The sequence below is a fragment of the Herpailurus yagouaroundi genome, unplaced genomic scaffold (assembly GCF_014898765.1).
Source record: "Herpailurus yagouaroundi ecotype Mexico unplaced genomic scaffold, PumYag 184, whole genome shotgun sequence".
Lineage (NCBI taxonomy): Eukaryota > Metazoa > Chordata > Mammalia > Carnivora > Felidae > Herpailurus > Herpailurus yagouaroundi.
Genome location: NW_024412415.1, coordinates 36,641,724 through 36,668,305, shown reverse-complemented (window position 1 = coordinate 36,668,305; position 26,582 = coordinate 36,641,724). Strand labels below are relative to the sequence as shown.

Genomic DNA, 26,582 nt, shown 5'->3' with positions numbered 1-26,582 from the left:
CTGGAGTAGTATTTTAAAGTAAATCTCAGGTATCAGGCCATTTTATCTCTAAGAACTTTAATTGCAGTTTTCTTTTGCATATTTTTAATGAGTGAGGCAGTGCTGTCAATGAGAGGACAGCTATGGTGTGTGTACTGGCATTGTGCCATATGTCCCCATCCTGGATCAGTTACCAGGCTTAAGTTGGTATTTGAGGAACAGACCACAGGCCCCTAGAGTACACAAGGATTTAGAGCAGTGGTTCTCAAATTTTATCATGTATCAGCATAACAAAGGGCTTGTTAAAACACAGATTACTGGACCCCATCTCTGGAGTTTCTAATTCAGTAGGTCTTAGGGTCTGAGAATTTACATTTTAAACAAGTTCCCAGGTGATACTGATGTTACAGATCCCTAAGCCCACTGTGATCTTCAAACCTAAGGTTCAGTAGAACCGTATTAGAGACCAAGAACACCTCTGCGTAAAGTTGGAGTAGGTGAGACAGATACACGTGCAGTGCCAGGAAGGCCTAGACAGTGGTTCTTAATTTTGCGAAAGCCTAGGGGTTAGTGTGTTTCTGACTGTTTATTCAGATCATTATTGCATTTTTATTTGGGGAATAGGTTCCAAGATGAGACCACTCAGACCATGTCTACCAGGGGATATTCAGTGTTGTTGAGGGCTTTTTAAGTTAGCTTTGATTGTCATGTAAAGGTGTCTAGGGATGTTGATATTTAATAAGAGATGATGATTCAGTTTGAATAAATAGGGGTAAAGATTTCTAAAAGAATCTTGATTCTAATGGGGGTTGGTACTATGAAGAATTTTCCAAAATGAACTAACTAGACAAAGTAGGTAACGTCTTTTCCTGTCACCATCACTTTTGGCTTCAGGGGTTGATATGCATTATGATCTAGAGCAGGGACTTGCTCCAATCCCAACTCTCAAGCTTAAATGGAACAGTAGTGTCTCATGTTTGTATAGTGCTTTCATGGTTCATTATCTTTAAAAAACTATGTGTATAAGTATGTGTACGTGCATGCAAGTATGTTTCTATGTGTAAGTGTCTGTATATTTGTCTAATAAAAGTGTATCCATAAACATGTGTGCCTGTGTAAATACCATCTAGCTATTAAGTGGTGATGAAACCAACTGTTGTCTACTTTCCACAGGACAGTGACTTGTTATCACCACAACAGCAGAGCCTGCCATCCCCAGCAGATCTACAGTCAGCCCCTGACATCACCCCCTCCCTTGTCTCCCTCTGTGGCCTCCTAAATGCCCATCCCATTGGCCTGGGTTCAGCTGGTGGTATGGAGGGGTGCTGCCTAGCACTGACCTGGGATTGTGTGTGACCCACTGACCCAATGGTGAGAACTGACTTCCCACCTCTCTGACTGGTCATCCAGGGGATAGATGGGACACCTTTTCCTGTTATTCTCCCTCCCACCCTTTTGAAAGGTAGAGTGGTTATCTGAAGTTGAAAGAAGGAGAAGGAGCATGGAGACAGTATTACTTGGTGTGTGTACAGGTGGATTTTCTTCTTGGGAAGGAAGGGGAGTTAAATAAGAGGAAGGGAGTAATAAAAGAGCTTAGGTATGCATGGGAGCTGCTTTGGGGTAATGATCTAGAAGAGGCCAACTTGTGCTAGGACCTAGATATGCCCAGGAACCAACATTGATGTTGAAGTCTGCATCCCTACACCCCTGGCTACCAGAGCCTCAATCAAGAGGGCCAAAATTCCAGTGCCCTGTTTTCCTCCATCCCTCCCAAGGTCAGAGGTAGGCCATGGATATGACCAGATTCAGGAAGAGACTGAAATGCTCCAGAAGAGTGAGGTGAAGGGAGTATAGGGAATAGGGTCTCAGTTGTTCTATCCCAAAGGACCTCATTATTTGTGGGAATCTATTTTGTATCCTATCGCCCTCCTGCTCCATGGGATAATAGGGATCCAGCAAAGGGTTGTATCCTTGTTTTTCATCGCTAGGACATCAAAGGCCAGTTCTGGAATGATGATGATTCGGAGGGAGATAATGAATCAGAGGAATTTCTCTATGGAGTTCAGGTGAGATTACAGCCCCTAAGACCCATGTTGGATAGTGTAAATGTGTGCTTCTCTGAATTTACCAAGTAGTGAAAGATTATTCTGGAGCAGACATAAGATGAGGATATGATGTTGGTGCAGTCTGAGCATTGTCTTGCCAGAGCTGATTTCATATTCTTGCTCTTACCTGGAGCTCATTCCTTTCCCAGAGTAAACTACATTCTCTGTACGTGGAGGCTACCCCATGTGTTCTTGGTTAGAAATAGTGATTTTTTTTTTTGACTCTTCACCAGCCAGTAGCTGTCATTTCATTCATCAAGGTCAAATTTTTAAAAGATATCCTGCCAGTGATTGCTTCATGCCATCACTCCCCAGGGCACAGTCCTGAGCAGGAATGTTGGATTCTTTGCACAGAACCATCTGAGTTAAATTCTGTACTCTTCAGCCTGTTCTGAGTTCTAGAAGGGATACCTAAGTATCCCTGGTCAGGGTCTGAGAGGAAGAGCTGGAAACTTAAGGCTGTGTACTCATTGAGCAAAGCCTGCAATTGGTTCATAGAAGCTTACTAGAGTGGAGATGGAGGGATACTTGTGGCCAAAGATTGGTGGCTAGGGCCACCATCAAGAGCTCCTTCATAAGAGCAGCCTTGTGCTTATATGTACTGCTGCCATTTGATTTTCCTGTTCCTGGTGTTCATGTTCTTTTTATTTTTCATGTCTCTCTTTCCCCCTCTATTTTCCCTCCTCCCAAACCTCCCCACCATTTTTTGCTGCTGACTCAGGGGAGCTGTGCGGCTGACCTATATCGACACCCACAGCTTGATGCAGACATTGAAGCCGTGAAGGAGATCTACAGTGAGAACTCTGTATCCATCAGGTGGGACCCCACTTCAGGAGCAAGCCACTTCTTTCTGAGCTGTTAAGAGGCTAAAGGTTTTTTCTTTTTAGGGTATAATAGGGGGTCTGTGGACATGGATAAATTATGAGCTTAGTGATAGGTAGTGGGAATTTCTCAGAATACTTAAGCTTAGCTGACAGTGGTGAGTGGGGAAGTATAGCCACTTTTTTCAGCAGTTTCCTCTATCCTAGATCCCTCTAGGCTGATAGTTTCATCTTTGAGGTAAGAAAGGCTTCTGGCCTGGAGAAAGCCCTGATCATGTAAGTGGCTTGAGGCTGCAGCTAAGTCTAGATACAGAGCTACTTCCCACTCTTCCCTCTCCCCTGGCCCCAGGCTCAGTTCTCCCTCCACCTCAGTCTCTGTTCCCTTCTTTCTCCCTTAATGAATCTCACCTGTATCTCTGTAGAGAATATGGAACTATCGATGACGTGGACATTGACCTCCACATCAACATCAGCTTCCTCGATGTAAGTGGTGCTAGTACCTGCCAACAACATGTCTAGCTGGACTTGTGGATTTTGTCATGTAGGCCAGGAGTCTTGTTCCTGAGTGCTGCATTTGGAGCACATATTCTTCATCCCTGTCTTTCCTAGACCATCAGCAGACAGTGGTGTGTACTGTCATGTGCATGCGTGTGTCATATAGGGAAAACTTCCAAGTCCATTCCTCTCTGTTGCTAAACTGGAAACTCTCCCTTACTCTTTTAGGAGGAAGTCTCTACAGCCTGGAAAGTCCTCCGAACAGAACCTATTGTGTTGAGGCTGCGATTTTCTCTTTCCCAGTACCTTGATGGACCAGGTAAAGGCAGTGACTTTGGGCAAGTAGGTGCTCTAAGTGTGGTCTAATCCAAAGTCCTAAGTTAACTGAGCCAGAGAAAAGCTAGAATAAGGTTCTTGGGTATATACTGCAGGCCATTGGTGGGGGCTTTTCAGTTTGCTGTCATTCATGCATTCCCTGTCACCTGATAGCCATCCCCTAAAGGCCTTCTTGGTTAATGAAATTGTTTTCTCTGGTCCCAGATATTATTTATTCCTTCCCTTCCCTTCAACGTCCTCATAGAAGTTGAAGTGATTTGAAATGGGTCAGACAGCTCCCAGAATCTACTCTCTGCTTCAGATGTTTTCTTTCTCCATCACTATTGTTTAGAGTACCCTTAGAATCTGAGGAAGCTCATCCACTGAATTGGGGCTTTGGACTCCCAGGAAAATAGAGATATGTACATACTAGGAGCTTTTTCTTCTCTTTGCAGAACCGTCAATTGAGGTTTTCCAGCCATCGAATAAGGAAGGGTTTGGGCTGGGTCTTCAGCTGAAAAAGTAAGAACTTTGATCTTTCTGGTTATGGACATATGAGGGAAAGAGACGGACATACAGATGGACAGGCAGACCCTTGGACGCAGTGTTTCCTCCCCAAAATATCTTTCTGAGATGGGCCTAAGAAAGACTAAAATAAATTTGGAAAGCCAAATTTATGGTTAGGTGGAAGAGCCTCTGGTTCTGGGGTGTCTGGCCTTGAGGCTTCTGGAGGTGAGAGGGGGCTCATCAGTACTTACCATTTAAGGAAAAGTACAACTCTGGAGTTAAGGTCTTGATCTTCATATTTTCTCTTGTGGTTTTCTCAGTGTGGGGCTCTAAGAGCTTAGATAGTTTATGAAATATGTTGAGTGCCTTGGTATACAAAGAGAAATAAATGAATTACAGATTCTACACTCAGTGAAGTTCCAAATAGAGTCCATTGGATACATGTTCTAATACAAGTGAATATATAAGGTTTAGAAAGAATGTAGAGGAAGGAATGACTCAGTCTGGTGGCGGGTGGAGGGCTATGAGTGAATGAATGAAAGGAAGATGATTCATCTTTTCAAGGATGGGTAAGAGTTGCCCATGCAGACAGATTCTGAGCATGAATAACATTTGCAAGGGCACAGTCAGGTGAAGCAGCCTGTGTGTAGGAAGCTTCAAGTAGTTAAATATTGCTAGGAAAATACAAGGGGAGAGTGTAGGAATTGAAGTCAGAGAAGTAGGAAGGGGTCCAAATCAGAGAGGATCTTGGCCTTTTATTTTCTAGGCAGTGGGAGCATTGAAGGGTTTTAGGCAAAGAGAGGCCATGGTCAGACTGAGTTTTAGAGAAATGATTCCAGTAGCACTGTGTAAAATAGGTAGGAGGGGGTGAGACAAGAGACCCAAAAGTCTAGGAGGTTTTTGTAGACATCCAGACATGAGATGATGAGGGCCTGAGCCAAAGTGTGATTATAGGTGAGAATAGAGATGAAAGGTGGACTATAGAGATTTGTGGGGTATAAAATCAGTAAGACTTGAAGATTGATTCAGATATGTCGTGTGTAGTCATAAGAGCCAAAGAATAGTAGAAAATTACTCTTAGGTTTCCAGCTTAGATGTCTGGGTAAATTGTAACACCACTAATTTAAATAGGGGAGGAACAGGTTTATGCGATAAGGATAGATAATTAGTTTCATTTTAAGCATGTTTAAAGGTAGCCTTGGGATATTCAAGTGGAGGTACTCAGTACATAGATACGTAACAGAGGTTAGGGTTGAAAATATATTTAGTGTATGGATGGAAATTACAACCAGTTTAGAGTACGAAATTGCTGAGGGAGAACATGGAAAAGAAAATAAGATCAAAGGCAAAACACCCTTTAGCATCCAGACAAAATACCCAAGAAACCAGCAGGGTGGTCAGAGAAAGAAGAAACATTGAAGGTAGGTCAGAAAAGTTGGAGAAGAATAGGAAGAGAATGGTGTCTCAGAAGGCAAGGAGGAGACAAGGAGGGCCAGATGCCGGAGAGGATAAGTAAGAGAACTTAGAGTTTTTGTTAGATTTAGCATGGAGGCAAGAGCAATCATCGTGAAGAAGTGAAGGTAGAAACAAGAATACAGTGACTTGAGAAGTGAGTGGTTGGTAATGAAGTAGATATAGTAAGTGTGGACTGAGACATTTAAGTGAGGATTGGAGGGGAAGGAAATGCAGCTAGATCAAGGTATAGGAAGTTGAAACTTCTGTAGACTTTAGGAAAGGAACTGATAGGAGAGGGATATGATTAATGGATCAAGATCCCTAAAGAGGCAAGAAGGGACTGAGATCTAGAACACAAATAGAGATATTAATAGAAGGGTCATCTTGTTTTCAGAGAATGGAGGGATTGAGGTAAGAGTAGAAATAGAAATAGATTTTGTAGTAGGGTTGGAAAATTAAGGGAGCTGGTAACTGATGGCTTCAGTTTTCTCTGTTAAGAAGGAAGAGATTCTCAGCCATAGGTGAAGTTAGGAGGTTGATGAAGGCAGTAAGGATTTGGAATAATAGCTTAAGAGTAATGCCAGAGAGAACTCATCAAAGACACATGAAAGGGTTGGCAAGGCTAGTGGAGGGCCCAGCTCAAATTGGAAGCCATAAGTTTGGGGATGTAATTTTTTTGCTAACAATGTCAGTACCCCTCATGTCCCTACTCTTTTCTTCACTATTCACAAGGTAGAGGGTGGTATCCAATTGCATCCCACTACCCCTTTCCACTCTCAGTATAGTCATTCTTGGCAATAAATTCCCAGATTCATGGCCGTTGAAGGCTCAGCTTTCAAGCCTTCCACTAAAGGCTAATCATCTCAGAATTGTTCTGGTCTATTAGATTAAGTAATGGAAGTAGGTATTTACCCCCTCAGGTAAAGAGGTTCTTCAGGAGAGTACATTTCCATGGGCTAAGGTCATTATCGTGAGGTCTTCAGACACACATTCCCCCACCACAGCTAGTTTTACCATCCCTGGGTCTGAATTTTAGATTAGTTGCTTTTCATAGTTCTATTTCTTGACCTACTCCCCTGCCTGAGTTTTGTAAAGCCTGTTGTCTTTGATTCCTTAGGATCCTGGGTATGTTCACATCCCAACAATGGAAACATCTCAGCAACGATTTCTTGAAGACCCAGCAAGAAAAGAGGCACAGTTGGTTCAAGGCAAGTGGTACCATCAAGAAGTTCCGAGCTGGCCTCAGCATCTTCTCACCCATCCCCAAGTAAGTGCTCCCCGAGGAGCAGATAATCTCCAATGACCTTAGTCTTGTCTGAGCTCCCACCCCACCTTCTTGATTACTTACACTAATCTATTTGCCCTCTCCCAAGGTCCTCTGATTCTGCACCTTTAACTATTAACACCGACCTACATAGTCTTGTCCCCTAGGTGTCTTTATCTTTGTACTTCTGACACCAGTATTCATACCTTGTCCTTCATGTAAAACACAGTACCTAGCTCATGGTATGTTTTTGCAGAAATGTATGCTAATTTTTTGTCTTTTCTTTCTTTGAATCTCATCATTATGCCCTCTACTAAGAAGGCAGAGTCTGAGAATAGGTACCAACTCCTTTCTCTCATGAAAGGGCACACTGATTGATTATCTAACTTTTGGAAATAAATACTGTCCATTCTCTGTCTCCAGGCCTACATTGTCCACCCTGGTGCCTTCTGATCTTCCCAAAGGCAAATACAAACCCAGATTTATAGTTTCCCAGGCACTATGGTTGACAGACAGACATCAGGCTTTTTTGGGTTGCAACTACTTATTGCTTAGTACAGTACTCAGCACTTTTCATGTGTATATAAACATGCACACGCCACGCACATACACACACTGAGTAAATTAAACAGGCATCCTGTCCAGGGGAACATTCCCTACCTGGCCTAGCTGCTGTAGAGATTGACTGAGACTTTGCCTCTGCCTGTCCTCCCATGTTCCAATCTGAAGAACACACAAATAATGACATAAAAATCAATTCAGGTTTGTGATTTACTTGTTTTAAAAGGGTTTAAGATCTGGGGCACCTGGGTGGCTCAGTCAGTTAAGCGTCTGACTTTGGCACAGGTCATGACCTCACAGTTCGTGGGTGCCTGGAGCCTGCTTCAGGTTTTGTGTCTCCCTTTTTCTCTCTGCCCCTCCTCCACTCACACTCTGTCTCTCTTAAAATCTTAAAAATAAATAAACATTTAAAAAGAAAGTGTTTAAGATCCGGTGTAACTTCCCTCAGATAAGAGTTCTTCTTTGGCTTAGGTAGGTCCCTTCACCCATTCTGGCTTAGGACGCACTTATCTCCAGTGTTCTTCTAGGGCTCATACTGAATCCCAGTTTTATCACTTCCCTTTGCTCTCTGTCCAGGTCTCCCAGTTTCCCGATCATACAGGACTCCATGCTGAAAGGCAAACTGGGTGTACCCGAGCTTCGAGTTGGGCGCCTCATGAACCGTTCTATCTCCTGCACCATGAAGAACCCCAAAGTGGAGGTGTTTGGCTACCCTCCCAGCCCCCAGGCAGGTCTCCTGTGCCCCCAGCACGTGGGCCTCCCTCCCCCAGCACGGACCTCTCCTTTGGTACATGGGCTGGGGAGGGTTTGACTTGGGTGTTAGGAGGGTGGGAATGGAAACGTGGGAGTATAGCTTCTCAAGGTGAGGTGAGACTATGGTTTTTCAGGCATCCTAAATCAAACTTGGTCACTCTACCATGAATGGGTGGAATGGAGAACATTTTTTAAAAGCTGAAAACATCTAAACTGTCTGTCAAGCTTCTTTGATTGTAAGCCATGAAGCAGGGAGTCTGGGCTTGGGCATCTTAAGATGTCATGTGTGATTTTATTAGGTTGTGGTTAGGACTTGGTCATCAGCTGCTGTATTAGCCTGTCCACCTACTTTGAAAAAGGTTAAGGACAGGTGAGCCCTTTTCAAGAACCTTTGGCAAAAATTTTTAAAGGTCTTCTCTTCAATTTTGGGATTATTGAGGCTAATCAGAGCTAGGGTGTAGCTACTTCAGGAGAATCTCAGGTGATGAGTGTGAAGTCTGTCTAGGTACCTGCTTCATAGGAGGCTCATAAATTTTGTCTTTTCACTCATCAGGTCAGTGGTCACTGCAAGAATATCCCTACTCTGGAATATGGATTTCTTGTCCAGGTAATTGAGTTCAAAGCTTCATTCCTAAGCCATTCCCTTGTTGTCTGACCCATCTGATCCCCTAACATCTCCCAGCTCCTCAGTCAGCTAACAAATATTTCCTGAGTTGCTCTGCTCCCAGAACTGTACTATGTATTGTGTAGATAGGAGAAAAGAAGGCACAGTTCCCATCCTCAAGAAGCTTACAGCATTATTGGGAAGACAACACTTGCAGACCATGTCGATCAAATGATTTTAAGTGCATAGATGTCAAGATAGGAGAGGGATTAGCACTGATTTCCTTATGATCCCCAACATCCTTGCTCAAGTGGTCTTCAGTTTTCCCTAGACCTCTTCCACTGCTCAGCTACTATTAGGTGATTTCCTTTTAAAACCTCTGTATTCCCTGGACCTGCTTTCTTTCATTTTTGCATCTTAATTGTCTTTGTTCATAGCATTCCCCCACGGGCCTTCCTCCCCATATCTGCCTGGTGCAGTGAAGGCTCATTGGTACCTTAGCCATAAGATTCTTCTCCAACCGTATTAGCTGGAAGTGATATTTCCTCTCACTGAACTCTTAAGATGCTTTTTGTTTTATATGACATCTATGTGCAGTGTACCATATGCTGCCTTGAATTGTAATTAATTTGTATACATGCCACATCTCCCTTGTTGACGTTTAGGGTCTGAGAAGACAATCTTTTTATGTTACCTCATAATCAAGGAGACCATTCACCAAACTGGGTACATAGTAGGCATTCAGTACACCTGAGTGAATAAAAGCCCTTACATGTTCCTTTACCGGCCCAAAAGTATGTGAAATGGGAAGAACTTGATTTATACAAAAGCGTACCTGGTTGAAAAGTCATGTTAAGGCAGAGCGTGGTTTTGTTGTTATTGTTTTTAGTTTGCTTTTCTTTTTTTTTTTTTTTAAACTAGGCTCTGTACCCAACGTGGGGCTTGAACTTATGACCCCAAGATCAAGAGTCATGTGTCCAATGGAGTCAGCCAGGTGCCCCTAGATAGAGTGTTTTAAAAAATTATTTAGCGTATTGCCATATGAGCTCTAGATTTTTGCTTTCTTCCCAGCACAAGAGTTGTATCTGTGGCTTTGACCAGTGGATAAGCTGATTGTTCTGGGTAGTTGAAATGGCTTCTTAGGCCCCCTGCCATGTGACCATGGGACAGTCTTAATTACTACAACTAAGGTTAATAGTTCGGTTAGTACATGTTAATATTTATAAAACACTTTCATGAAAATTTTCTCAGTAATCTCAGTTCCTCTATGAGGTGAATAATATCACTTTATAAATGAAGAAACCAAGGCTCAGGTTAACCAATTTGCCCAAAGTTATATATGCTATTAAATAGTGTGGCGGGGGTCGGGGGGGGAGGGGACAGGATCTTAACTCAGGTCTTCTACCATGGTTGGTCTTATTTTTACTATAATATATAGCTGTAGCTCTAGATTTAGGCCCTCAGTTAAACTAAGTGCAGGGCCCAAGAATAGGTCTGCCTTACGCACAGGGCTGGGAGAGGAGAGAGTAGTTGGAAAAGAAGCTCAAATTGCTTCCCATATCTGTGTCTGCACTTCCAAAAAGACTTAGTAACAATGTCTTCTCTTCCCAGATCATGAAGTATGCAGAGCAGAGGATTCCAACGTTGAATGAGTACTGCGTGGTGTGTGATGAGCAGCATGTCTTCCAGAATGGGTCCATGCTCAAGGTATGTGTCCTAATCTGTGACCCTCTTCCTTAGACCCTTAGTCAAGGCTTTCAATCCTCATCTTTCTTTTATTCCTTTCTTCCTGGGTCTATGGTAAAGGTAGAATTTTGTCCGTAATTCTTGAGACTCTAGAAGTAATTATTTTGCCTCAGAAAACAAATCTCTGCAGTCCTGTTTTGAAATATGAGGCTATGTAAATTTTTTTTTAATATTTATTATCACTTCCCCAGTGGTCCTTTTTAAAAAATATTTATTTATTTATTTATTTATTTTGAGAGAAAAAGAGAGCAGGGGAGGTGCAGAGAGAGAGAGGGAGGGAGAATCCCAAGAAGTCTCTGTGCTATCAGTGCAAGGCTGATGTGGGGTTCAATCCCGTGAACCGCAAGATCGTGACCTGAGCTGAAATCAATGATGAGTAAGACGCTCAACCAACTGAGCCACTCAGGAACCCCAAGGATGTATGAATATTATTGCAGATATAATCCCCACCCAAAATTTAAAAATAGGGATCAGATATTGAGATATTGGTCAAGATGATTGCATATGAAGCTGTCCTCAAGGACTCCCAAGTCTAGGTGGGTGGACAGACACTGCACTGTCAGTGTGTAGAAGAGATATGAGCAGTGCTGTGGAAACTCACAAGAGAGAGCATCTAACTACCTAGGGAAGTCATGGAAGGCTTCAGAGAGGAGACAGCATTAACTGTGAATCTTACAAGTAAGGCTTTTTAATTAAGACTAATTTATAGTTTTTTCATGATATAGAGGGCCCCAAATTCCTACCTGGTTCTAGAGTTGTCTAAGGTCAGATTTGTCCTTGTCTCCCTATGACACCTTCTTATTGCACACCCTGTGCCACTGTTCTCTGTTTAATATGTCTGTTCAGCCAGCCGTCTGTACTCGTGAGCTGTGTGTTTTCTCCTTCTACACATTGGGAGTCATGTCCGGAGCTGCAGAGGAGGTTGCTACTGGAGCAGAGGTATGGGAGAGGGAAAAGCTGCTGGGGAGCTGGCATCAAGAAAGGCGAGGGGACCTAGCAATGTCACTCCTTGGCAGTTTAACCTCCAGAAATGCTTTCATATGTAAGGGTGTGCACAATACTGTTGTTTGTAATAGCGAAAAAAGAATCGATATGATTCCATCTATGGGGATTCAGTTAAAGAAATCATGGTATGTCCTTACAGTGGAAATACCATACAGCTATTATTTATGGGTAGAAAATTATAACATATATAAAAAAGAAAAGACAACAGTATGTGCAGTATAGTTCTTTTTTTTTAATTGCCTATTTAATAAGATAACTATTTCCATAGGAAAAATTATCTGCAAGGGTAGACCTCAGACTTAGCAGTAGTACCTGTGAGGAATGAGATTTGTTTGGGGGCAATGGGATGATTTTTATCTTTTTCTTAGTCATTTTTTAAATCATCGTTACTTGAATTTTTATGAACCGCCTGTATTTTCAAATGAAAAAAACATAAACGTGTTTGCTATTAAAAAGAACAGCAGAGAGAATGCTGAGAGCCTCCAACAGGTGGACAGACCTATGCTGGATACCATGTGACTCCCAGCACTGGGAAACCCTTTAGCTTCTGCCTCCTTTCTCTCCTTTCGCCTAAGGTGGTGGATCTGCTGGTGGCCATGTGTAGGGCAGCTTTGGAGTCCCCTAGAAAGAGCATCATCTTTGAGCCTTATCCCTCTGTGGTGGACCCCACTGATCCCAAGACTCTGGCCTTTAACCCCAAGGTATTGTTGCTTGGGAAGAAAGTAACAGAATAGAAATAGAAAAGGAATAGAAACAATAAAAGAGAGTGGGAGACTATGGGCTGCCATTCTCATGTATATAACAGCTTGGAAGGAGGGACAGAAGGGATGGAGCACTTGGTTCTTGGGAACTCTTAAACCCTAAGCTGTGGCTGTTTTAGTGAACAAGTAACTGAGTTTGTTAGAAGGAGGGGAGAAGAATTATTATGTTATACTAGGGAAGAATATAGATTTTGGAGCCTGACAGACCTGGATTCCATTTGAGGTTCTACTATTCCCTAGCTGAATGGTGTAAGAAAAGTCACTTAACCTTTTGGTACCACAATTTCCTTATCTGTTAAAAGGGGATAATATCTACCTTGCAGATTGTTATAAAAATGAGAAATAACATATGTAAAGTATTGTACTAGGGTTCTCCGGAGAAACAGAACCAGTAGGAGATATCTATGGAAAGAGATTTAGCATACAGAAGTGGTTCATGTAGTTATGAAGGCTGAGAAGCCCAAGGATCTGCATTTAGCAAACTGGAGGCCCAGGAGAGCCAGTGGTATAAATTCCAATCCAAAAGCTGACAGTCTTGAGATCCCCCAAAAGCCGGTTTCTCAGTTCCAGTCCAGTGTTCGGAAAAGACCAGTGCCCTAGCTCCAGCAGTCAGGCAGAGGGAGTTCCCTCTTACTTGGCCTTTTCGTTCTCTTCAGACCTTCAGTTGATTGAGTGAGGCCCACCCAAATGAGGGGAGCACAATCTGCTTTACTCATTCTGATAGAAAAGTCAATCTCATGTAGAAACACCCTCACAGACACACCAAGAGTAATATTTGACAAAATGTTCAGGTACTCCATGACCCATCAGATCAACTCAATTAACCATTGACAAAATTAACCATCACAAGTACCTAGCAGAGTGCCTCACTATGACTCTTATTGCTATGTATCAGGCACTATATTAGTTCTTTACGTATGTTATTTAGTCCTCAGAATGATCTCTGAGTGTAGTGGGAATTTTAATCTTCATTTACACACAGGGTACTGAGGTTCTAAGAGGTTAAGTAACTTACCTTATTACTTCTAGCTGTAAAAGAGAACTAGCATGTGATTCCAGAACTGTCTGACATTAAATCTGTGTTCTTTCCATGACATGCCATACTGTTTCCCTCGGGCCTAGACCTCTTTTGTACATCTGGCCCTCCTTTTCATCACATCTTACTCTCCTCCACTTTTCTTCATCTGGGTCTTCTCTTCCCATTGATTCCCCACAGAAGAAGAATTATGAGCGACTTCAAAAAGCTCTGGATAGTGTGATGTCCATCCGGGAGATGACCCAGGTATTCTGCCCTCTGCCTGTCCTGCTTAAGTGCCCTGTTGTGCTTGGAATCCATAGGAGTGGAATGGAGATTTAGAAATGCTATTCAGATTCCTCACTGAGTTTTCTTTAGTCTTCCCTCTTCAGCCTTCCCAATCCTTGTTCTCTGTTACTCTCTTTTTCACTCCGGATGTCTCTCTCAACTTTTACCTTTGCTGCCAATTCCTTCACAAGTTGTTCATATTTAATGTTTTCCCCATAATTCTTAGGGAATTAGAGAAGTGAGGGAAAGACTTCTGCCCAGGGTTGGGAGGGCGAGGAGGGGGCTTGGATGTAAGGAACTAGCCCCAGGGGCCTACATCTTCTGTCCTTCTAGGGGTGGGGCAGCAACATGGAGCAGTGACCATCCTTTGACTCAAGGCTGCCCCTCACCAGACTTCCCCACCCCTCGTCTGCAATCTCTGCATGAATAGACATTCATTTGTACTCACATTTACAGGTGGGCCTCTTCTCAGCAAATCCTATATATCACAGTTCAGATTAACACATAAGATATACCTAGGAGGGATGATTTACTGTCAGAAGGACTCTTTGCTTTATGTAAAGTTTTACCACAGGATTCCTTAGCCTAATCTTTCTGGGACATTGATTTTATTTATTTTTTATTTAAAGTCAACTTTTTAGAGTTGTAGGAATTGCGTAAAATGAGGGAGACCCACCTGCATGTTGTTTTGTAAGCATTTTCAGTCATTTTCATATTTATTTATGAGTCTTCCCAATCTGACTGGGCTCCTTAAGGGTGGGAACCCTATCTCCTCTTGCCTTTGTGTGGCCTTCAGTGCCTGCCTTGCCCTGGGCCCTGATTAGTCTGTCAAAAGTGGGAGGGCTCTCACCTCTCCTGGGAGGTAACTTTATGACCTTTGTCTTAACAGGGCTCATATCTAGAAATCAAGAAGCAGATGGACAAGCTGGATCCCTTGGCCCATCCTCTCTTGCAGTGGTAAGTAATGTGAATAGAATGGTTTGTCCTTCAGGGATTGGGGGTGGGGGTGCTGGGGGATATGGAATTAGTCATGGAACCTACAACTTCTTTTAGAGCCGCTTCCAGCATCCTTCCTGAGGTTATAGAGATTCTGGCTGTTTTTTCTTGGGGTTTTATTGATATACTTTGCCTTGATAAGAACTCAGCTTAGCGGGAGCTCACAAATTCAGACACAATGTCTCAGATTCTCTCTAGGTGTTTCTTGTTTCCCAATAGGTCTTTAAGTACCCTTTGCATGTAGGAGTTAATACTGTTTCAACTAAGTTTTCTGTGCATACAGAGAGGTTTGTCTCCCCCTTCTGCTCCCTATCCCTGTCTCAAGGCCTACCCTGTTGATGTACACTGTCCAGAGCCTTGAGGCACTATTATTATTCCCTTCAAACAAAGATTCTGAACATTCTCTACTGCCCTCCACCCTCTGCCCTCCTTCCCCAATCTTGATTGCTGTTGTTTTCCTGACATAGCTTTCCCTTCTTTTCCTAGTCAGCCATTGACATCAGTACTTTTTCAATACAACATGCTCCCTCTTAGCATCAGGAATGACCAGGCATAGAGTATCCAGGATGGCATCACAAGTAAATGGGTGAAGCACAAAAAACAACAACAACAACAAAACAAAACTGTATCCACTATATGAGATAATGCTCCCATGTTGAGCTCTCAATGCTTTACGCCTTTGTTCTCTCCTATCCTCTGAGTTCAGCCAAAACACAGCCCAGTCTATCCTTGAATCCTAGGGAAGGTTGTTGTAGTTTCATCTGTTTCTTTCTCCAGCCCAAACAGTAACTTTCTCTCCGTCCCTCCCCATCCTTGAGAGCCCTGAAAGATTCCTCTGAGTCCCAGTTGTGTGTTTCTAAATCCCAAGTATAAGTTGTCACCATGCTAATGCAGATCCCTGCTTTCTTATTTACTTACTTACTTATTTATTTATTGTAGCTGATCTTACGTGCTCTTCCTTTTTTTTCTTAATGTTTATTTATTTTTGAGAGTGAGAGCATGAACAGGGGAGGGGCAGAGAGAGGAGGGGGGACAGAAGATCCAAAGTGGGCTCTGCACTGATAGTAGCGGGCCTGATGTGGGACTCAAATCCACAGACCATGAGATCATGGCCTGAGCTGAAGTCAGACGCTCAACTGACTGAGCCACCTAGGCACCCACTTTTGTTTTATCCTTTTCTGTTCCTAGACATAGCAGTCTCCCTTTCACCCGTCTCTTTTCTTTTATTCATTGTTTACCCAGTAACTCTGGTCAGTAGTTTCCCTTTTACACTTTTATACACAAGCGTTACCACCAACAGGAATATCTAGATAGTGATCTGGACATTTGACACAATTCCAACAGCCCTGGAATCCTTGCTTGTTCTCCCAGGGGTACAGTAAGACTGCTTCTTTGTTCTGGATGGTCTAATGACACACTCATTCTGTCCATTCCTTTCTTCTCTGTTTTATGCTAGGATCATCTCTAGCAACAGGTCACATATTGTCAAACTACCTCTCAGCAGGGTAAGTGACCATTCTTCTTCTAAATTCTTTAAATTTCTGGTGAGGGACAGGGAGGGTCTCCAGACCAGCTAACCACATTGATCCTAGACTTGCCTCATTGGCTCTATCCATCAACAGTTGTCTTTGGACCTAAGCATATTCTCCTTATTTGGGGTCAGTGCAAGCCTGATTTGCTCCTCATCCCCACCCCTTCCCTCCCTGATCTCCATTTCTTCTCTGTTTTCCTGACCCGACCCCCAACCTGGGCAGCAGCTGAAGTTCATGCACACCTCACACCAGTTCCTCCTGCTGAGCAGCCCTCCTGCCAAGGAGGCTCGGTTCCGGACCGCCAAGAAGCTCTACGGCAGCACCTTTGCCTTCCAGTGAGGAGGGGGGGTTGGGGGTGGGTGCGGCGTGGGGGAATGACAACAAATAATGTAGGGGGGTGGGAGGGCAACTTCACTTGAGGTATATGAGTGTGTGTGACATATGTCCGACCAGTCAGATATTTCTTAATGCTGTTGTGGTAGGCGCTGTAGAGTGTAAAAAGATACATAGGATATGGTCTTTACTCTCAAGATACTTATGTTGTAGTTGAGGAGAAATGACATTTACACATAAAAAGATGTGGTTGAGGGAACAGATTGGAGGAGATAGATTTGAAAGCTATTTTGAAGGAAATCAGCAATTTATGCTTAATTGAGGAAGAAGAGAGAGAGAAAGTGAGATATTAAGAAGGGAGTGGTGGTACCTTTTTCTTAAAATAGATGTGAAGTTAGAACTGGCAACCATATTGGGATCAGTGCTCTGTTGGTTGAGTTTGAAATGAATCTGCTTAACTTGAAATATCAGGGGAATAGGCAAATGAAAATACTGAACCAGCAGTTGAGGATTTAGGATGGGACCAGCTGAAGCACAGGAAAAAGAATGGGACTGGAAGTTACAATGGAGAGTTAGCCATACACACGTATATTGCATGCCTGTGACTGTATCCATGTGTGTGTCTGTTGCTAGCTGTATCCCAGTCCGTTATCATGTCCTGTGTGGGTGAGAGTGGGTGGGCGTGGCGGTCTTGAAAGTGCTTCTGGGAACCTCATACAATGAAGAGACATGTTTTTTATACCCTGCCTTACAGTGGGTCCCACATTGAAAACTGGCATTCGATCCTGCGCAATGGGCTGGTCAATGCATCCTACACCAAACTGCAGGTGAGGCTGTGTGCCTTTCCCTTTCTCTCCACTCCCCTCCCTGCCCCACTCAGTTTTGGGGAAGCCTGCTCTAGAGTACTGAACTGATTTTTGCCTCAGCATCCTCAAATCTAGCCTGCCGTGTGGCTTTCCAAGGAAAGAGGTTGGAATTGTTTGCATAGAATGAATATGGCTGATATATATTTGACCCCAGGCTGTGTTTTTTTGGTAGTTTTGGGAATAGGATTATATCAATAGGCAGGAATATGAAATGCTGACTACAGCCACTGTGATGCATTAACCTGTTAGACAAAGGTTTTTAATTTATGTGACTGTTCATTCAGAAAAGTGATATAAAAGACTTATTTCTTCTCCCTATGGGAATCCAAGGAGTGATTATTGTTTCTCCTCTTGGGTACCTGTTCTATAGTTCATTTTTGGAATCTGCATATGTACCAAAGCCTGGGGAATGGAGTATGGATTCTGAGGGACTGACTAGTGGCTTTGCCACTCGTTACATTCCAAGACATCAGTATCTAGTAGGGCAAAGAGGTTAACCTGCATCCACTTTTCAGCCAATCAGATTTTCAAGAGTAAATTCCTAGAGTAATCTGAACCAGTGAGAAGGTAATTGGAGGGACAGAGGGCTGGATAAGCCTTGTGGCTGCCTAACATACAGCCATGGGAGGGCCCAGGCTCATATTGCTCATCCTGGTGTTTCCCTGCAAGCTGCATGGAGCAGCCTATGGCAAAGGCATCTACCTGAGCCCCATCTCCAGTATTTCCTTTGGATACTCAGGTAAGAAATACTGTCTGGCCACCTCGGCTCTATTTACATCGCATCCATTTTGTGAATACGTAATCTATGCTGTCTCCTCCTGCTCCATCATGGGTACTTGGTCTGTGTCAGCTCTCTCCCAGTCATAGATACATGGTTTCTTTACCTCCTCTCGTTAGTGATGTAGAGTCTTTACACCATGAGGCCAATTATCTCCCTTTCTGTTAGGAAGTCCTCTTCTCCGTAGGGATGGTTTTATTCATTGTAGAGGCTTGGCTCTGAGAATAAGTTAGGAAATAACTGGGAGATTGAAACGAGGCTTTTCATAGACCACATTTTTGGTGTGGGCAATAGCCTGTTGTTTATAGATGGTATATGTACACGTGTGCATGTGAGTTTATATGTGAATACACTTGAATGCTTGAGTATCTTCCATCAGCTTACATTTCTGGAGACATTGTTCTCCCTGTCAACTACCTTTTAAAATTTAAACTGTCTATAATTACATACTATTATAAGAATGGAAGAGAAAGCATTTTATTCCAAAGATAAGGCATGGGTAAGGTCCATTTTCTAGTCAGGAGAGGAGTCCAGGTTTGTTCTATTCAGAAAATGAATCTGCCTTGGAGCTCTCTCAGTGTTACAGGTTCATGTCTTAGTTCCTTTTTAGTTTTCATTTGTTCTTGTTCTACACAGTCTCTATATAAAAGGTAACCACCATATATTGCATGTCTACCATATGAAGGAGACAGTGCTGTATTCTTTAAAATTTTTTTTTAACGTTTATTCATTTTTGAGGGACAGAGACAGAGTACGAATGGGGAAGGAGCAGAGAGAGAGGGAGACACAGAATCTGAAGCAGGTTCCAGGCTCTGAGCTGTCAGCACAGAGCCCAATGCAGGGCTCGAACTCACAAGCGATGAGATCATGACCTGAGCTGAAGTCAGACGCTCAGCCGACTGAGCCACCCAGACGCCCCTACAGTGCTATATTCTTTATAGATTATTATTTAGTATTATCTGGTAATTATAATTATTATAAAGATAAGAATACTTAGATCCAGAATCATAGAACTAGAAAAGTCTTTAAATTTTAAACTACTCTAACAGCAGCAACTAAATCAAAAAACTCACCAAACCCAGATAGTTTTATAAGTGAATCTTAAACCAGGCTTTAACCAAGCCAAACAAATTATTAGTTTTATATAAAACTTTCCATAGAATGAAAAAAATGTAGAATTATAAATCATAAAAGGTAAGTAAATTTAACTTTATTAAAACTAAAAACTTCTGTTTACCAGAAGACACCTTAAGAAAGTGAAAAGCTACAAACCAGAAGACATTTGTAACATATTTAACCACAAAAGATTAGTAATAAAGATATTTTTTTAAGTTTATTTATTTATTTTGAGAGAGAAAGCAAACAGGAGAGGGGGCAGAGAGAGAGAGGGAGAGAGAGAATCTCAGGCAGGCTCCACACTGCCAGCACAGAACCCAACATGGGGCTTGACCTCACCAACAGTGAGATCATGACCTGAGCAGAAACCAGGAGTTGAACGCTTAACTGAGCCACCCAGGTAACCCAAAAATGTATTTTAAAATGCTTAAAAATCAGTAAGAAAAAGACAACCCAGTAGAAAAATAGGCAAATGACATGAACAGACATTTCACTGAAGAAATGACCAAAAAATATGACAAGTTGCTGAACTGCTATTAATCAAGGAAGTAAAATGAAGACCAAAATGACTACTGTTTGCCACCTATGTGGACTGGCAAAAATTAAGAAATCTGGTAATACCTCTGATGGTCCTAGAAGTTGATTAGCAGGATCTCTTTTATTGTTTATTGGAATATAAATTGGTACAACCACTTTGGAGAACAATTTGGTGTTTAATTTCATAAAGCTGAGAAAATTTATCCCAGTGACCCAGCATTTTCATTCCTGCATGCCCAGAGGTGTACTTGAATGTTCAAAGCAGCAGTGTTTGCAGTAGCAAATCTTGGAAACAACCCAAATGCTCACTACCAGGAGGATGGATAAATACATTTTCATATATTGTCAAAGTGGATTATTATTTAACAATGAAAATGGATAAACAGTAGTACTTCACTACATGGAAAAACCTTGGTAATGAGCTGAGCTAAAGAAAAAAAAGGCAAGCCCAGAAGACTAGTGTATAATGTCTTTTTTATATTGTTTAAAAGCAAACAAATATAAACCTTTTGGTGCATGTGTGTTATGTATGTATGATAAAACTAAAGAAATTTCAGGATAGTGGTTACCTCCTGAGGATAAGCAGATAGATAGTTGGGATAGGGTAGGAGCACATTGATATAAATCACTAGTAATGTTTTGGTTCTTGGATTTAGTCTGTAGGTTGGGTCTATAGGTATAGTAGATAATAAATAAATGAATGAATGAATGAATGAATGAATGTGTGTCATGAACCAAACCTAATGAGTAATCCACCCAGGGTAAGTGCCCAATAAATACCGATTGAATGTGTGAATGAATCTTATTCTGTGTGCCTGGGGTGCAAAGTGGGGTTGGGGTTAGGGTAGTCTTTTTGGCTTTTTTGTCTGGGTTCCTCAGTTTTTATCTTTGTTCCCGCCTGAGCTTCCCTCATTAAGCTCTCGTTATTTTCCAAGTAGTGAGATTCTCCTGGTGCCTTGGTGTTCTTGGTGCCCACAAAATTCTTGCTTCCTGTCTGTTCTCATCCTGTTCTCTCCCTCTCTTCTCTGTCACTGGCTTTTGTTTACTACTGAGTGCCTGAATACCTATGGAGCCAGGAATCTCTATTGACTCTTTATATTTCTTCATCACTTCAGTCACAGAAAAACATCATAGGACACCATCCTTTTCCTCTTGCAAAGGTCCACTGATTATAAAATGGCATCGGATTTTACTTTTAGAGTTATAGATCATCTCATCCAATCCTTTCTTACTTTATAGTTAGGAAAGCTCATACACAGAGAAGTTACACACAGCTGTGAGTAGCAGACCTAGGATTGGAATCTAGGCCTCCTAACTTCTGGGCCAGTGTTCTTATTACTATATTGGACTGACAGGGTAGGCTTTGCTTGAATGAGTCTCTGAGGGCCCACAGATATGTGAGAATCTCTATAATGTGAGATGTGTACAGATGTCCAGTTTATTGTAATTACTCTAGTATTTAACCAATTCCATCTTCTTATATGTTTCCACATACCCTATTCTGCTCTAGTTTTCTCTGTTCTCCCTCAGGGTATCCTTAGTTTTGTGGCACTGCATGCTATCTGGGAGCTGGTATAAATAGAGAGCATCCATTTGGCTAATGGAGCCTCCACTCCAATGACTTGGCCATCGTGTGCGGGTTAAAACAAGGGCCAGGGAGAAAGGAGTTAGTAAACTCCATCTGTGTGTTTAGTTCTGTTTAGAGACTTCTGATAGGTGTATACTCTGGATACAAAGCATCCAGGGATTACTGTAGCCACCACTTTCTCAGTTTCTGGTCTTGGTAAACTGTAGAAGATCATTGGGTCAATATGAACAGGACAGTGTGCAACAGGATTGAGATGGGACAAGATTTGGATTGCATCATAAGGGCCATTTGAAAGACCAGCCATAGAAATCAGATTGTTCTTTCTTATCCTTTGGGATCACTCCAAATCTTGCACTGAAATACCCAGGATGAGAACGTCATGTTTGGATTCAGAGCTAAACTTACTTAAGGCTAATGGGGAAAGTAGAAATCAAGGGGTGGTAAGTGTCACACCTTTAGGAGGAAGAAATTAAGAGTTTAAGTCTTGCCTTGAGTTTTGTTCAGGCCATATATCTGTCGTGGGACTTTAGTGTGAGTGCATGATGAATTGACAGCCTGAGCAGTGAGGAATGTCAGTCCAGGCATCCCCACTCCTGCACCATGGCTATCACAAAACCAAGAACTGAAGGAGAGTGGGATTTGTAATAGAATGTTCCAAGGTAGAGTGGTGAGATAGGGGCCCTGCTTATGGCCTGTAAGGATAGCCTCATTTCCCATCTTCATCCATGTCCTCTCAGACAGACAGGGATGGACACATAGACACACACACATGACTGTGATAAAGGTAGGCCTGTGAGAAAGCTGAGTCAAGACTAAAGTCTAGTCACAGGCCAAAAACAGTTGGGAGTAGGGGCACATAAGCACTGTTCCATGTCTAAATAAGAAAAATCCAGAATGGGTCTATAAATGTTATAAATAGGGCTATTCACTGGGGGATAAGGATGGCAGAGGATTTATGGATTTAGACAGGGGGACACTGGAGGGAATTGGCACCACTTCCTCAAGTCTGGGAAGACTTTCTAAAGGAAGCAGGATTCTTCAAGGTTGTTGCCATTGTGGTTACTTGTGGAAAATTATTCATCACTTACCTTCTGTGCTTTCTGTCTTTTCTTTTGAGTGACTCTGCTCATGGTTTTCTACGTAACTTTGAGACTGGAACAGGTCTGACTTGCTCTGCTTGCTTCCTCTTCACTCATTTTGCTCAATCTGGCATTTGATCCAAGGGGTTGATATCACCACTCTCGTGAGCCCCTCATTCCTGTCTCATTTCATGTGTTCCTCCCCTGTCTTAGAACCTTCTAGTGATTCTTTGATATTCTCAGGATAAACTTCAGTTGTCTTAACATGGCCTATAAGGCCTGCTTGATCTGATCCTGACTCACTGCTTCCACATCATCTGTTGCCGCTCTCCTTCCATTGACTATGCTCCATACAAACAAAGGCACACTGCTTTCTTTCCTCCAGACCTTCTATGTCCTTTTACCTCTGCCAGAACACTTTCCCCCTCTTCATTTAAGTAATTTTTCCCGGCTGTCACTGGGAAGCCTTCTTCAAAACCCTAGGGCAGGCTAGTTCCCCTCCTCTAGCTCACACATTGTTCTAGATTCTCCCCATCACACTTCTTGCCATACTGTGTTGTAATTACTTGTTCTTTGCCTGTAGTATCCACCAGACTAAATTGTGTCAGGGCAGATACCTTGTTTATTTATTTACTACATGTCTAGCTCAGTGCCTGGCACATAGTAGACATTTTAGTAACTATGTGATTGAGGAGTGGGTGACTGAACTGGATTTGTTGTTCTATAACAGGAATGGGAAAAGGACAGCACAGGATGCCCTCCAAGGATGAGCTGGTCCAGAGATATAACAGGATGAATACCATCCCCCAGGTATTATTAGTTGGCACTCCAGTGAGGCAGGCAGAATCCTTCCCCTAGGATAAGTTTAGGCTACAGAGATGGATGGGGAACAAATGGTGGGGCAAGTGAGTAGTTTGAAGATCATTTGAAGGAATCAGATATGTTTGAAGATGAACATGCTTCCAGAGTCCTATGTGGCCTCAGTCATAAGTGTGAAAGCAGAGACTGAGTTTAAATGCAGTGACATGAAAATGTAAAGATCGAAGCTATGGACTCAGCCAGACTAATTATGCAAAAGCAAAATTTGGGGGTGGTGGTGGCTGGGAGACCCAGATATCCTAATCCATACCCCTAGCCACCAGCAGCTAACCTCCTGCCTAGGGAAGCTATAACAGTCCACCTGGCTCTGCTATCCTTCTCTTCCAGACCCGATCCATTCAGTCAAGGTTCCTGCAGAGTCGGAATCTAAACTGTATAGCACTTTGTGAAGGTAGGTGGCTTACCCAGTCCCTGTATTTCTGTGTCCCCAACCTTTATTTCTGGTACAGCTCTGGCACGTGATCCAGCTGAGGGTGTTGTTGACACATTGTCTTCCCTCCCCTGCCTGGACTGTGTGACTTAAGCATTATAATTTCTGGCCCCCTTCTTCCCAGTGATTACATCTAAGGACCTCCAGAAGCATGGGAACATCTGGGTGTGCCCTGTGTCTGACCATGTCTGCACACGGTTCTTCTTTGTGTAAGTCTAGGAGGGACCTTGGGGATTACTCTGAGGAATAAGGGTGGGGGTGTAATGGTATGATTACTGGGAAAGTCTGTTCCTGTCATCTGAGACTTATCCCTGGCAACCTGAGTGGAGCTGGCACTGGAACTTTCCCTGTGGAGGATGGGGATGGGTATAGATCTGTTTAGAGGCAATCAGATAAGCTGAATCTCTTCTACCCTAAAGAGTAGCAAGAAAGGGTTTTGACTTTTGGGTTGGAATGGCCACACCTCACATATAGTTCACTGGTTGATGTTATTCTGGTATTCTTCTCCCTCTTATGCTCACACTTGCCCTATCTTTGGCAGATATGAGGATGGTCAGGTGGGCGATGCCAACATTAATACTCAGGACCCCAAGATACAGAAGGAAATCATGCGTGTGATCGGAACTCAGGTTTACACAAACTGAGGGGGCCCCAGCCCTCGTACCACCCCTGTTCCCCCAGGATCCATCTGCCCTCATACAAGGGCTCAGGAGCAGCATGTGAGGCTGCCCTGAGGAATCAAGGGGCCATTACCAAGGGGCAGGAAAAGCATAGAAGAGGCGGCCTTCATGGTGGAGACTGACCCAGGAACCACTCCACATTTGGATGGCCCAGACTGACTCCCTACTCCTGATTTTCCCAGTTGACTTCACCCTGTTTGTAAATAAAACAATAAAATGGAAGGTGCTGTGGACTGGATATGATCACTGTGGTCTGACTAGCCTTGGCCCAGCACCTGCCCCAAGCCCTCAAGTGGGGTGTCAGGTGGGGAGAGTGGAATATCCTGAGGGTTGGAACTAATTATGTTGGGTGGAGTAAAAGCTGAGTCATCTAGTGTAGTGTATGTACCACGGATCTGGCAACATTTTTGTCAATGAACTGGATAAAGAAGTTAGGCAGTTATCAGTTACGCAGATGATGCAAACTCAGAAGGATATAGAATACCACTGATGCCTGTTCCTCAAGATTTAAAAGTACCGCTGAGGCCAAAGCAGCTCAGATTTCCTACCCTTAGGACCTCTGCTTTTTTTTTTTTTTTTAATGTTTATTTATTTTTGAGAGAGAGAGAGAGGAGAGAGAGAGAGAGAGAGAGAGAGAGAGAGAGAGAGAGAGAGCGCGCACGAGTGGGGGAGGGGCAGAGAGAGAGGGACACAGAATCTGAAGCAGGCTCCAGGCTCTGAGCTATCAGCACAGAGCTGGACGTGGAGCTCGAACTCACAAACTGCAAGACCATGACCTGAGCCGAAGTCAGACACTTAACCAACTGAGCCACCCAGGAGCCCCAGGACCTCTGCTTTTTGCACACAACTTAGCCACTGCCCCTTGCTCTCTGTCTCAGGGGTTGGGCCCCTATTCTCTTCCTCCTCCCAGCTATTTCTCTAGGGTAAGGGTGGTGGGGGGAAATAGCTGACAGATGCAGGAAGTTGGCTTGGTCCCTCATTTGACATCTAGAGAAATGCAGCCTCCCTCAATACAACAAAATCCAAATTCTCCAAGGTTAGCAAGGTGAAGAAAGAGAGCTGTTTCTAGGAGACCTAATTATTTCAGTGAAATCCATCTCCCTGTTGAAATTCCCACTGCCAACCTTCTGCTGGCCTTTCAGGCTGTGCTTCATGTGCCTGTAACCCTAAGTTAGCTCAGAGATGGGTTGGACATCAAATATTTTGAACTATTAATGAAGAAAAACAGGAATATAAGCACAGAGAATACAAAACACATTAAACAAGCCTGGCTTTTCAAGTATAGGTTTTTTATTCTGTTACAGCTTCTTGATTTACAGAGTCTTCCCTAGACCACCTATTGTCTCATTACTTTCACCCTGTGCTTTGGAGATACCTTCTTTGCCCGAGTACCTGCCTGCATTGTAGTTCCTGACTTGCCTCAACATGAAGTACCACTCTTAAGGCCCATCCCCTGGGCGTTTTTCTTTTTCTTTCTTTCTTTCCTTTCCTTTCTTTTCCTTTTTTTAAATTTAAATCCAAGTTAACATATAGTGTAATAATGATTTCAGGAATAGAATTTAGTGATTCATCACTTCCATATAACACCCAGTAGGAGCTTTTCTTAAACTTCCTTACCTGTTCTTAATCAAGACTGTTACACTCTTGACTCTACAAGTTTCCTAAGGCTCTCTGTCCCATTCTGCTTTGTGGTCTAGAAGAAATTCCTTTCCACTAAATAAATGGCCCCACCAGGAAGCCCACACTCACTGAAATTCCTGCCTCCTAGGAGTACCCTTGCAGCTCATCTAAACAGTATTAGGGAGAGCTAACATTTTTTACTTCATACTAGGTAGATCCAGGTTTTATGCTAATAAGCACTTTAATAATTTGCTAACACTTTGGATTACTATATGCTTGGCATTGTTGTAAGCACTCTGTATTTGACTATGTAATTCTCACAAGCCTATGAATTAGGAGCTGTTATTCCCATTTTGTAGGTGAGAAAACAGGATAAGTGATTTGCTCATATTCCACAGCTCATGACTGACAGATAACCTGATTTCCGAACTGTTTGTTCCAATTCTAGACTAGATAGCCTTTCAAACTTTGCAA

At 42.8% G+C, this 26,582-nt stretch overlaps 1 protein-coding gene across 13 annotated transcripts in view; it reads left to right on the top strand.

Moving 5' to 3' along the window:
* The window catches only part of LOC121041945 (protein mono-ADP-ribosyltransferase PARP6), a 61,357-nt gene that overhangs the window by 2,591 nt on the left and 32,184 nt on the right, over positions 1-26,582 (top strand). For 4 of the 13 annotated variants that reach the window (XM_040493151.1, XM_040493152.1, XM_040493153.1 and 1 more), the window contains 21 exons: positions 1,153-1,350; positions 1,968-2,045; positions 2,806-2,900; positions 3,328-3,388; positions 3,629-3,719; positions 4,171-4,237; positions 6,795-6,944; positions 8,079-8,289; positions 8,809-8,862; positions 10,471-10,566; positions 11,452-11,544; positions 12,186-12,311; positions 13,588-13,653; positions 14,564-14,631; positions 16,127-16,175; positions 16,425-16,537; positions 17,290-17,362; positions 18,071-18,140; positions 23,230-23,309; positions 23,706-23,769; positions 23,933-24,017. In XM_040493151.1, the coding sequence (XP_040349085.1) occupies positions 1,348-1,350; positions 1,968-2,045; positions 2,806-2,900; positions 3,328-3,388; positions 3,629-3,719; positions 4,171-4,237; positions 6,795-6,944; positions 8,079-8,289; positions 8,809-8,862; positions 10,471-10,566; positions 11,452-11,544; positions 12,186-12,311; positions 13,588-13,653; positions 14,564-14,631; positions 16,127-16,175; positions 16,425-16,537; positions 17,290-17,362; positions 18,071-18,140; positions 23,230-23,309; positions 23,706-23,769; positions 23,933-24,017 (1,793 nt within the window). In that variant the 5' untranslated portion in view covers positions 1,153-1,347. Of the gene's footprint in view, positions 1-1,152; positions 1,351-1,967; positions 2,046-2,805; positions 2,901-3,327; positions 3,389-3,458; positions 3,532-3,628; positions 3,720-4,170; positions 4,238-6,794; positions 6,945-8,078; positions 8,290-8,808; positions 8,863-10,470; positions 10,567-11,451; positions 11,545-12,185; positions 12,312-13,587; positions 13,654-14,563; positions 14,632-16,126; positions 16,176-16,424; positions 16,538-17,289; positions 17,363-18,070; positions 18,141-23,229; positions 23,310-23,705; positions 23,770-23,932; positions 24,018-24,349; positions 24,727-26,582 lie in introns of those variants that run through there. The other 9 variants (XM_040493163.1, XM_040493162.1, XM_040493161.1 and 6 more) reach the window with 9 other exon arrangements.